At 35.8% G+C, this 13,424-nt stretch overlaps 1 protein-coding gene across 1 annotated transcript in view; it reads right to left on the minus strand.

Annotated features, from left to right (window-relative positions):
• The window catches only part of SMC2 (structural maintenance of chromosomes 2), a gene marked incomplete at its 5' end in the record, with an annotated part of 50,364 nt that extends 37,939 nt beyond the window's left edge, over positions 1–12,425 (minus strand). The window contains 9 exons of the mRNA XM_082656755.1: positions 398–631; positions 3,599–3,748; positions 3,980–4,213; positions 5,490–5,534; positions 5,741–5,851; positions 8,476–8,514; positions 9,126–9,248; positions 11,481–11,630; positions 12,258–12,425. Of these exons, the coding sequence (XP_082512881.1) occupies positions 398–631; positions 3,599–3,748; positions 3,980–4,213; positions 5,490–5,534; positions 5,741–5,851; positions 8,476–8,514; positions 9,126–9,248; positions 11,481–11,630; positions 12,258–12,425 (1,254 nt within the window). The remainder of the gene's footprint in view (positions 1–397; positions 632–3,598; positions 3,749–3,979; positions 4,214–5,489; positions 5,535–5,740; positions 5,852–8,475; positions 8,515–9,125; positions 9,249–11,480; positions 11,631–12,257) is intronic.
• Between the last annotated feature and the right edge of the window lie 999 nt (positions 12,426–13,424).

A 13,424-nucleotide genomic window follows, 5' to 3' on the forward strand; every position in this document is an offset into this window, starting at 1 on the left:
GAGCATTTATGGCACTTATAATTTCAATTAATCTATAAAGGTAGATTTATAACATCTTAAACTAACATTGTCAACAGTTAGCAATCAACATATTTGAACATCTTATACTTTTATAACGTTTTATAACATCTTAATAACATCGTTTTATAACGTTTTATAACATCTTAAACTAACATTGTCAACAGTTAGCAATCAACATATTTGAATTTCATTGTTTTAGGTGCTAAAGAGTGACAGAATATAGTAAACAATAAAAAGTTCCTTGATATTGATCTGATTATTTTCAACATTTTATAACAACTGCCAAAGCATAATGTGAAGGAGCTTCTCAAAAAAAAATGAAAATAAAAAAATTTAAAAAAACTGCAATCACGTAGTGCTTACTGTCTATATTTACCTGTTTGGCTTCTGTCTGAACTTTACTTATGTCATTTTTACAGGCCATCATTTGACCAGCAAGAGTTGCTTCTGCTCCATCTTCATTACTGGACAGGCCAGCGGAAACAGCATTGAAGTGCTGCTGTGCAGCAGCCAAAGCTTCAGCATCTTTATTACTTGCTTCTTGAAGGGCACTCAGCCCATCTGTCATCTTTTTAACCTCTTTTTCCTTTGCTGCTAAAGTTTTAGAATCCTTTAGGAAGAGTTTCAGATTGGAAAGTATTATATTTTAGAAAACCATCCATTTTCTTAAACACATATACCTTTATGTCATCAAATTTCACAGCAATTTGAAGTGAACATGGTAATTTAACCATCATAACTTTATACTTTATTCCCATTTTGAAATTCAGCCTTTCTCAGTTTTTAGGATAAATGTACCTCTTATCCTAATAATACTTTCATTCCATATGTTATAGTCAAATCTGGGAGACAGTGAACTAAAACATCATTGCAAATTTAAACAAACCACTTGAAAAAACTAAAAATCAAGTTCTAAACCTATAAAATTGAAATAATAACCACCCTACCCAAAGCTTCAAAGTAGAGATTTTAGGATTAAGAGCATGAATAGGAAAATATAAGCTATTAAAGGCCATAAATTTAAGTGTTAAATAATTATGGGAACAGCATTACTAACACTTAACACCTTTTAAGTTCTAGTAACCAAGTATCTAATGCTATGTAAGATACCAGCACTGAAAGAAAAGAAAAAGAAAAAAAAAATCTAGTCATATTTACATGAAAGTGACCAGAAATTTTGGCTCACTTAATTCATGATTCATTGGATATTTATTAGATATGTACCAGGCATTATTCTAGACATTAAAGACATAGGGTCCTCAGGGAGCCTACATTTCTAAGGTGGAAGACATAGTAAGCAAATAACTAAAGCAAGGTAAAGGGACAAGAAATGATGGGACTACTGTTTTAAGAATGATGAAGGAAGGTGTTTTGTGATGATATTTTGAGCAGAAACCTAAATGAAACAAAAGGAGTGATCATGCTAATACTAGGGGGACAGCATACTTGGCAAGCTCTGAGGAATATGCTTGGGTGTTAGAGGAACTGTGGTTGGAGCACAGTGAGCAAGTGAAAGCAAGGTAACTATTAAGGACACTACTAAGTATCCCTCCTGGGAGGTGATGGGTTCAACCAGGTTAGCAGTGAAGGAGGTGTGAAAAGTGGCTGTATTCTGGATATACTTTTAGAGTCAACAGAATTTGTTGATGAACTAGATACCATAGAGTTTGAGAGAAAAGGGAAAATTCAGGAGGACTCCAGGTTCTGGAGTGAACAGCTAGGTTAATAGTGGTATCATTTACTTACATGAGAAAAATTCAGTAACTCAGGCAGGTTTGGGTAGGTAGGGAAAATTTAAGAGTTCTATTTTGGTTATGTTAAGTTTTAGACTTCTAAAGTCATCCATATAAAAATGTCAATTAAATAGCTTGACAAATGAGTCCTTCAAAGAAGGAGTCAAGGCTAATTATTGATTTGAAAGGCATCAATATATAGACGGTATTTAGGGCTATAGGGCTGGACGGGATCACCTAAGAAATGAGTGTATATAAAAGAAGTCTGAGCACTAGCCCTGGGGCATGCCAGCATATGTATTTTGATTTGTATTTTCAACCTGGATTCAAGGTTCATATATTCAACTATCAAACCAACATCTCTACTTAGATGTCTAACTGGCTCCTCAAGCCTATTATCCTCCACTCAACAAATGGTAACCATATTGCACACTGTCAAAGACAAATCTCTGGAGTTATCCTTCAGTCCTTTTTCACAGTCAAAAACCAATCTGCTGGCACTACTTACAACAGCCAAGACATGAAAACAACTTAAATGTCCATGGACAGAGGAATGGATAAAGATGTAGTGTGTATGTACACACCCACACACACACACCCACACACAATGCAATATTACTCAGCCATTAAAAAGAATGAAATAATGCCATTTGCAGCAACATGGATGGACCTAGAGATTATCATACTGAGCAAAGTAAGTCAGAAAGAGAAAGACAAATACCATATGATACCATTTATACGTGGAATCTGAAACATGACACAAATGAACACATCTACGAAACAGGAAGACTCACAGACATAAAGAACAGACTTGTCGTTGCCAAGGGGGAGGTGGGTGGGGAAGGGATGGGTTGGCAGTTTGGGACTAGCAGATGAAAACTATTATATATAGGATGGATAAACAACAAGGTCCTACTGTATGGCACAAGGAACTATATTCAATGTCCTGTGATAAACCATAATGGGAAAGAATATGAAAAAGTATATACATATAACTGAGTCACTTTGCTGTATAGCAGAAATTAACACAACATTGTAAATCAACTATACTTCAATTAAAAAAAAAATCTACTGTGTCTGTCTGCTGGACCTATCCTTAAAATACACATAAATTCCCACAACTTCTCTAATATCCCAACTTCTATAGCATTTATCCAAGGGCTATCACCTGGACACCTACTACCTGGATTCCCTGCTTCTTCCATTTATCTTTAGTTTATCCTCAAAACAGCAATAGTCCTATTAAAATATTAAAACATCATGCTTCTGCTCAGCCAACTCCGGCAGCTTCCCATGCCAGTAAGAATAAAGGTCAAAGTCCTTCACATGTTTTGCAAAATCACATGTGATCCTACACCCCATTACCTTTCTGCATTTCTACTAGTTAGTGATAACCAGCTACACTTATCTCTTTACTTTTCCAGTACCTTAGGCACTTGGGGCAATTGCTGTTCTTTTGCCTGGAACACCTTTCCCCACAGCCTCCCAATTTATCTACATTGTTCTCTGACCTCCTACAGGTCTTTAATGAAATACAGCCCTGCCAATGAGACCTTCGATGGCTACCCAATTTAAAATCCCAAACTACACCCCCGTCCCCTATACTACAACCCTCTCCACTGCTTTATTTTCTCTCCACATCAGTTATCACTATATAACATATGATATTTTTCACTTATTTATCATCATTTCCCTCACTGGAACAAAGACCCACAAGGTGTTTTGTCCATTGCTACATCCTACCCCAAACAATTACCCTTGATCCATAGCAGACACTCAATAAATATTAACAGAATGGATAAATGTATACTACTAGAATTAAATTACACTTCTTGTTTGCTTACCTCTACCATATTTTTTTCCAGCTCTTTGCGTTTATTCTCTTCACTTGCCAGATTTTTCTTCTTGAAATCAAAGGCACTCTGAGATTTAGTATTAACTCGCTGAGCTTCTGCAAGAGCATCTTCTAAAGATCGGAGTATACCTCCAATTTCCTATAATCAAATGCACCCAGTTCAATCAATGTACTTAAAAATTTGTTCATGATGCCCTTTTCTTGTATAATTTCTACATAAATTATTGACTTTTTATAAGCTATTTCATTATTATACTTTAAGAAATCGATACAGAAGACAATGCCCAGTAAATCCTAAATAGTTATTTTATAATATATAATTTAATATCTTTTTCAGAGTGTATATTCTATTCTTACATATATGCCTGACCTTATCTTTTCTTTTTTCCAACTCTTCTATTTCATGACTAAGTGCTTTTATTTTTTTATCATTTTCAGACAATTCTTCTTGAAGCTTCACAATTTTATCCTGCATTTCTTTTAACTCCTCAGCTGAGCGTTCTTTGGTATCTTCAGCCAGCAAAAACTGATAAGCAATATATAAACGACTCAAATGTTCTATTTCTCTCATTAGCTTTTGATACTCCAAGTAGGAAGATCTTTCCTGAAAGAGAAATCACCAGTAAAGTATAACTCAAAATTCATATTTTTAAACAAATTTGGAAAGAATCAAAATACAGCAACATGTATACAATTTCCCATTACATGATATAATGGATTTTGTCTTAAACTGAGTGATCATGGATTATAAATTTTAGAAAGCTTTAAATAACATTAGAACTACGGTTAGATAGCATAATACCATCTCTAGTGAATGTGGTTATTTCTTCTCAAATATAATCAGGCAGTTGGGATTAACAAAGAAATGCAGACATAAGATTCACAGACTGGCAGTAATAAGAAGTCTGTATAAATACAACCTACACAACCATGAATGATGCACTATTAGATGTACTTTGTAGTAGTATTACCAAGATGCCCACCCAACATTCATTCATGTAACTATTTATAAGTATTTGCTCACACATTACTAAACTTGATTCCCGTTAGGACCTACTGGGACAAAGTAACAAAATAACAAAAAGTTCCTAACTTGAAGAAACAAATTCAGGGTGATTAAATGACCACTCCATATTTTTAGATTTAGAAAGAACTTGTCAAAATCAAACATGACATCTAGGTTTAAACTCGTGATCTAGTGTTTTCTACTAAATCATACATACAAAAGGCAGAACCTTCAAGATCACAATTTTTCAGTTTTTCCAATAATGTCTATGCTACTATATGGATTCAGAAGAGAGCTTGAGAAATATCAAACTTTAATGAACATTTAATAAATTCCTAAATACATAATTTAAAACCAATGTGCTATAAACACATTCTTTCACTGAAACACTAATTACAATGTCAGAAGCTGCAAAGATTATAGAGAAAACAGTCATCTGTTTCAATACCTTTCGTTTACCAATTGCCTTGACAGCAGCAATTACAATGACAGCCCCCTTTTATCCGAGAAGTTATTCACGCTACCAAGAAAAGTCACTGAGAGGGCCAAATATTTATGAAATATTATTCCATTCAATTCTAAATGTACAGGAAAATTTAGACTTCTCTTCAACAAAGAATTAAAATCTGGCATATTTTCTGAGATTAAGACAGGCAATCTATTTACAAAACCATTATGACTTAATAGATATGAAGTACACTGTCCTCTACAAGCAGAAGGCTAAGTATGGACTACCAACTCTAACGCCTTATCTCATCCGCCAGAATAATTCCTGAGAAGTGGTACACATTTCATCCCCATGTGTATGATCGTCGATACATCACCAATTTTGAGAAACATTCTAGCTGGCTGTCCTCACATATATAGTACATACCTCTTTTAATTTCTGAATGGTTGGAGTAATTTCTTCTTCAAGTATCTGGAAAATAAAGGAAGATCATATTTTTCAGTATGTGAAGTACCATTAAAGAAATTTAAAAGGAAGAAGTAGGATGTAAGACTAAGGAAAACTGAACTAAGGCTGGGCGGAGCGGGGGTGTGGTAGAATTTCCCTTTTTACAGCAGAGAAACTCTAAATGCAAAAGTACTCTCTTCTCTCAAAATATTTTATATAAATTTAATTACCATCTTAATTTCTTTCAGCTTAGCCTCCTTTTTTTCTATAGTCTTCTGGGCAGCTATCTTTTTGTATTCATACATCCTGGTTCCAGCTGCTTCTTCTATCATGGACAAAATCTGGAAAGACGATTGTATTAATGTTTTAAGAATCCAAGACAATGAGTCTCATTGGAATTTACATTAAGGATATTATTTAATGCCTTAACCTAAGTATCTTAACAAAATTATGGATCATAAAAGTTAAGTACATAAAATTGTGCATATTAGCTAATAACCCTAACATTCAAGAAACATTTCTGGCCTTCACTCCAATTCTAAAATCAAACTTTATGCCACGATGAGGTTCCAGAGTGCATTTCCTTTAAAACTGAAGTCAGTAATTCCTTCCTCCTCTTTTCCTTCAAATATGAGTCTTAGAAAAAGTAAAGGCTAACAACATTCAGTTTTCATTTTAGAAATTTCTACTTAAAATTGTTCCAAGTGAGACTTCAGCCATTTTGTTCCTACAAGGATGAAGCATGGCCTAACGTCTGCATTCCAACTGTGGCACATGCTTTAAGAACTTGGGAAAGTAACTTAATTTTCTCTGTGCCTCTGTTTCTTTTTCTGCAGAGTACTGATAATATCTCACAACATTGCTGAGAAGTAAACATGAAGTAAAATAATTCATGAGAAGTACTCTGAAAAAGGCAAATATTAATTACAATTTTGTAAGTAGGACAATTTTGCTAGCACTCCTTTTTCAGAAGCTTCTAGTCACCATCAATCCCTATCTCAAGAGGATTATTTCTCTGAAAACCATTTTGATTTCTATGTATTTGACAGGTTTTGAATTAGAAGTTTTCCCTTAAGATGTTATCTAAAGAAAATAAGCATGACCTATGGTCAAACCAGACTAGTATTATCAATTATCAGTCGTCTTCTTAGTTCTTCTCCATAGAAAAAAAATACCAAAAGAGCTTTTGCTCTTATACAAAACATTCATTCCTTCGTACCAACTCTTTCTCAAGGGGGCTCTAAGAGGAAATTAAGTCTTAATGTCCTAAGCAATCCATTGTATGCAATGAATTAATTTCACTCAAATCTTTTTCTATAGGCTGACATGGAACACCAGTTGAGAAAGGCTACTTTATAGAGGCAAAATTTCTTTTAATACTATATCGGGCACATAAAATTCCTAGACATCAGTCTTGGCAATGATTTTTTTTTGGATTTGACACCAAAAGCAAAGGCACCCAAACCAAAAGTAAACAAGCGGGACTACATCAAACTAAAAAGCTTCTGCACAGCAGAGGAAATCATCAACAAAATGAAAAGGCAACCTACTGAATGGTTTGTAAATCATATATATAAGCGGTTAATAACCAAATACACAAAGAACTCATACAACTCAATAGAAAAAAATCAAATGGAAAAAATGTGCAGAGGGTATGAATAGATATCTTTCCACAGAAGACATACAAATGGGCAGCAAGTACATGAAAAGATGGTCAACATCACTAATCATCAGGCAAATGTAAATCCAAACCACAATGAGATGTCACCTGTCAGAATGGCTATTATCAAAACGACAAGAAATAACAAGTGCTGGTGAGGACGTGGAGAAAAGGGAACTCTTGTGCACTGTTTGTGGGACTGTAAATTGGTGCAGCCACTATGAGAAACAGCATGAAGTCTCCTCAAAACATTAAAACTAGAACTACCATATCCAACAATTCCACTTCTGGACATTTATCTCAAGGAACCAAAGACACGAATTTGAAAAGACATCTGCACTCCCATGTTCACTGCAACATTATTTGCAATAGTCAAGACATGGAAACAACCTAAGTGTCCACTGATGGATGAATGCATAAAGAATATGTGATATTTATATATATAAATAAATTAAATAGAGTATTATTTAGCCGTACAAAAAGGAAATCCTGCCATTTGTGACAGCATGGGTAGGGCCTCGAGGGCATTATGCTAAGTAAATTAAGTCAGACACAGAAAGACAAAAACAGTATAATCTCACTTCTATGTAAACTCTTAAAAAAAAAAAAGTGAACTCACAGGTACAGAGAACAGATTGGCGGTTGCCAGAGGTGGGGAAAGGGTGGTGGGCAAAATGAGTACAGGCAGTCAAAAGGTACAAACTCTAAGTCCTGAGGATGTAATGTATGGCATGGTGACTACAGTTAGTAATACTGTACTGCATATTTGAAAAGTGCTGACAGAATAAATCTTAAACAGTTCTCATCTTAAAAAAAATTTTTACCTGTGTGGTGACAAATGTTGAGTAGACTTACTGTGATCATTTTGTGATATATACATATATTAAATATATGTATATATATATATAGAATCATTATGTTGTACACCTGAAACTACTTTATGAATTATATCTCAATTAAAAAAATAATTTTTTAAAAATTTTGCTTAATAAGGTCCTAAGACTTTTCTTTTACTTCTTTTAAGGATTCTCATTTAATCCTCAGAACAGACCCTGAGGTAAGGATTATTGGCTCCAATTTATGGATGAGGAAAGTAAGGCTCAGAAGGTTTGTTACATAACTTAAAAAAAAAACGGGGCACAGTGTTAAATATTAAAAAACAAAACTATTTCCTCTACTTATCATTCTTAAATGTTTCCAAGAGTTTTAATAATGGAAAAAATTATGTTAAAAAAATTGATTACCTAGAAGATTAAGACAATATCTATAATTACTATTTTTACTGTCCTTAAAGAGTACTCTTACCTCTGGAGGTTTCATATTCAACACTTTTGTAATTCGGCCCTGAAAATAAAATTGGCAAACTTACTATGATAATAACAAAATACAGAAAGAATAACCTAAGACATACATGTTTATCTGCACTGAAGCTGTTGTATCCTAATACACCAATCTTTGGGGAGTTATTTCTTCCACCTACATGAAAAGATGTTTCTTTTATTATAGTTGAGACCAAAGGTAGCTTGTAACTCTAGAATTTTGTTACCCACTTTCTCATGAGTGATACAAATTACATGTTATTAAATGATACAAAGTTAACTCGACCATATTTCCGAAACAGTTAATATTAATGCTGTAGAAGTCTCCAATTCTAAGACAGGTAAGTATATAAATTAATGTTAGCATAATTATTGAACATTTCTTGATTTTTTGGAACAATGGCCCTCCAAGATAAGTCAAAGAAAATTACTTCCAGACATTCTTCAAAATTCAAATGTATACAATATACTAGAACACGTAAGTACAAAAAACTAACCCACATTTCTTAACAGGTGCCCAAACAGCACGCTAATAGTAAAATAAAAAATCCAAACAGAAGCACTTCTCTTATAAGTTAAAAAATAAAAGATGTCAAAACTATTATGAAAGAGATATAAAGACCACAAACGAAATACCTGCATGATGAGAAAGTGAGGGTTGTTAACATTAAGGCCAACAGAACAAAAGAGATCCTGTACTCTGGTATTGTTTGCATTTACTCCATTGATTAAATATTTATTTCTGCCACCAATAACCACCTAAAAAGGAAAGAATTTTAAAAGATATAAATGAACACACACATCTTGTGCTATGATGATAAATTCCCAAATACATTATTTTTCATGTTTGTTCTGTCCAACTAATGGTAAACAAAATCAATATAGGGTAAATAATAAAGAAAGTGTGACATGGTCAAAAAGAATATGAGACTGAGTCAGGATAATTGGCTTCTAATCCAGGGACTTTTACTAACTAGTTACGTAACCAAGCACAAGCCTCCTAACCTCCCCTGCAGTGGATTAGGTCTCTAAGGGCCCTTCTAGCTTCATGTTTCCAAGTATGTGTAGATTGTAGTTTCTATCCCTGATCACCCTCTTTCTACAATTTTCCATACTCAGAGGTTAACCCCTCTTCCTCCCTTTTGATTTCCAAAGGAAAAGAAGTCAGATACTGAAAATGAAAGGCAAATAGTTTAATATCAATCCCTGTCAAGATGCTAAAAGGGATTAGTAAAAGACATGACTGGTAAATACTTGAAAGAAAAAGAGTAACCATGGAACTTCGGTATGGGTTTAATAGGAACAACTTATACTAGATATCAGCTTATTCACACTCTACTACAGCACTTGCATTATCATTTTTTGGGTATGATTGTCTCACCCATATTTTGAGGTCCTTAAAGACAAGGTATGTTTCTCATTCTTTCTATCTGTATTTCCCAGGGCATTCAACAATGCCCAGCACACATTAAGCACTTAATAAATATTAAATAAATATTAATTCACTCCTTTTCCCTGACAGGATTATGAGGGTGGTAGATCATTTATTAATATATTTGAACAACAGTCCTAATTTACCCATAAGTAATTTGAGACAGTCTTTATAACAAAATTATGGTGAAGATACAGGCATATGGATTGCATGAGGACAGGAATTTGGGGTAGATTAGTAGCAGACTTACTTAAAATCCTTAAAGGGTTATTATTTGATAGATGCTTAATGACAGAGAACAGGATTCTGTCCCAATCTAGTCAATCCCCCGCCCTTTTTTTTTCAACCAGAGGCTTTCATTAAAATAGAGAGGGAGGGCTTCCCTGGTGGCGCAGTGGTTGAGAGTCCGCCTGCCGATTCCGGGGACACGGCTTCGTGCCCCGTTCCGGGAAGATCCCACATGCCGCGGAGCGGCTGGGCCCGTGAGCCATGGCCGCTGAGCCTGCGCGTCCGGAGCCTGTGCTCCGCAACGGGAGAGGCCACAGTGAGAGGACCGCGTACCGCAAAAAAAAAAAAAAAAAAAAAAAAAAGTAAAATAGAGAGGGAAATCTAAGTTACATAATGCTAAGTTGGAGAGTAAATGCGAATTAACAGAATTTTTTAAAATAAAATTTTGACAAACTGAAAACATTGTCTGACTATAATAAAAAAAGATTTTAAGGGACAGATGTAAGGTCCTCCCTTGGTTTCAAAAACCTGCTTAGATACAGAACTGGCAGTATGTGGCTAAGTAATAACACATGAACAATTTACAGTGATTTTTAGTAAATCAGATATGAATTCACAATGTATCATGAACTCTCCAACATCATATTGAGAAAAATAGAAGTAGAGTACTTAAAATGAAAGAAGCAACAATTCTGCTTAATCCTGTCGTAGCTAGACCAATTCTGGTATATGTAATTTGAGGTGCCAAGCATTAAAAAAAAAAAGATATAAAAAACTGGAGCAAATTTGTATTCAATTCAACTGAAAGACCTATAAAGAACTAAATATCAATTGAAAGACCTAGAGAGTTAGCTTAGGAAACAGACTTACAGAACACTTAAATATTGAAATACGGAATAAATTAGATTTGCTCCTGATGCTCTCAAGAAAATGAGGATTAATGTGTAAAACTTGAAGACAGCACTTTGACTCAATATATAGGAATAACTTTCTAATTAGACCTTTCCAAAAACAGAATGGGTTACCTGAGAACATAGAAAGATCCCAAGAGCTACAGGTGTTCCAGCACAGAGAGAGAAGACTGTGTGGTTCAAGATTTAAGCATGGTTGAGTGCTTGGACTGATGGATTTCAGATCCCTTTCAATCCTCTTGGTACACGGCAAAATTTGCGTGATCAAAATTTAACATAAGGAAGATATTCTTAAGGAATCTAGTCAGTATTTGATCCATCAATTTTGCTCATAAACTTTCTCTCTCCAGTAGTCACATTGCCAAAACGCACATCAGACCTGCAAGTTTCTAGGTAACCAAATATTTAGTAGCCACTCACCTGCCTTGTTACTGTAATTTCATCATGAATCTCAAATCCTAAAGGACTCTGCTTTTTGTCAGAATTATCAAAGGTGATTGACACGGAGGCTTTGGTAATACCAGCCTGCCCATTTTTGTAAACTAAATCTTGTAAATTAGAAGCCCGAACCTAAAATAAAGGAAAAGTTTCAGTTACAAAACCCCATACTACGCAAAATAGCACTAAAAATGTGCTTCTTGCTGTCGGAAAATCACCCATGTAGTATCCATTAAGCAGCCAAGGATAGGCAGTGGCATTCATAAGCAAGAAGAGCAAAGAAAATGGGTAACAACCTGAAATGGGCACCTTTCTCCATAGGACTTTTTCAACCCTAAAGAGAACTGTTTTCTACTCATTTCTTAACAAAAGCTCATTTGAAAGATTTAAGGAAAGACAGTGTCTACGAATTTCACTATTCATCCAATCCCATTAGAAGGTCCTGAAAAGACATTATAATGGAGAGGCGGGGGGCAGGGATGGGGTGAGGGTACAACTCTGGAATGAGAATGCCTGAGTTTCAGTGTTGCTCCAAACATCTTAAGAAGATGAACCTTAGGCAACTCCTCTAAGTTTCTATTTTCTCACCTAAAATATGGAGTAATAATACCAACCTTTAAAGGACTGTGGTGAGGTATAAGATATTTCACATAAAAATGCAAATGAAGAGGATACTGGCAATAGTCTCTAAGTGCAATGAGGATTCCCTCGAGGCTCCTCAAACTTAAATTCACATAAATGAGAAAGTTTACACTTTACCTGAGACAGGTTGGAGATGCCCAGCAAAAAGCAGATGGAGTCCAATATGTTGGATTTCCCACTACCATTTAAACCAGTGATAGCATTGAAGAGGGGGTCAAAACCATTGACTTCAGTCCTCTGAGCATAGGACTTGAATCCCTCAAGAATGATTGACTTAATGTGCATTTTCACTACTGACTCCGACAGGCAAATCTCTGCTAGAAATCAAGCAAGCCACAAAGCAGTTCTGTACAAAACAAATAACAACACATAAGTGGAATGTAAAACTGGAACCATAATAAATGTAGAAGACTGAAACATAGGAATGACAGCTCTATAGAAATAAAACAGCCACTTGCCAAGCTACTTCCTCTGATGCAAAGGTATCTTTCTTTAACTTAAAAATATACAGGCGTTAGTCTCTAGTTAGAACTTAATTAAACCATTAATTCAACCTGGAAGCCAACCACTTACTTCTCCAGGCTTATCTTCCACCGTTATCATACTCTAGGTAACGTAGGCTGATTATTTCACACCGCATCCCCTTTGCCCATAATGCCCTTCTCCCGGATACTGGCATGGCTCACTCTCCATTCCAACACTCACGTCTTTGCTCAAACGTCACCTAACTGGGGTCCTTCCTGACTTCCCTATATAAAAGAGCACCTCTACCCACCCCCTCGCTCCGCTTCCTTTTTCCTTCATTGCACTTAAAGCTGACACTAAACAGTACTTATTTACTCGTCTATCCAACCTATCACAATGTAATCTCCGTAGCATCTTCGCCTACGTCCACCGCTGTATGCCGGAATAGTCCCTGACTCGAGGGCGCGGGATGGGGGCGAGGGGGGGTTCGTAAATATTTATTAAATAGATAAACCCCACATAAAGAGATGAAGCTTTTTGCTTTCACTCAGGCTCTTTCCTCGCCTCACCAGGCCTTTCTGTCAACACTTCCTCGCCCTACTTCAATGGCAAGAACTAGCCATTCTGCCAGGAACCCCTTAGAACTAACTTTAGTCTGAGGTCCCTTGCTCCTCGGCTCCCCAGCCCCCGACGCCCATCTCCGGCCAGGAATGCCAGGCTAGGCCCAACCGGCCGCGCGCACGCACCTGCCTCACCGCTGCGTCAGGCCGCCTGGGCTTGCGGCACCCACAAAGCTCTTCCTAGTCACTAGGGCGGAGA

Source organism: Grampus griseus (assembly GCF_964374135.1).
Source record: "Grampus griseus genome assembly, chromosome: 6".
NCBI lineage: Eukaryota > Metazoa > Chordata > Mammalia > Artiodactyla > Delphinidae > Grampus > Grampus griseus.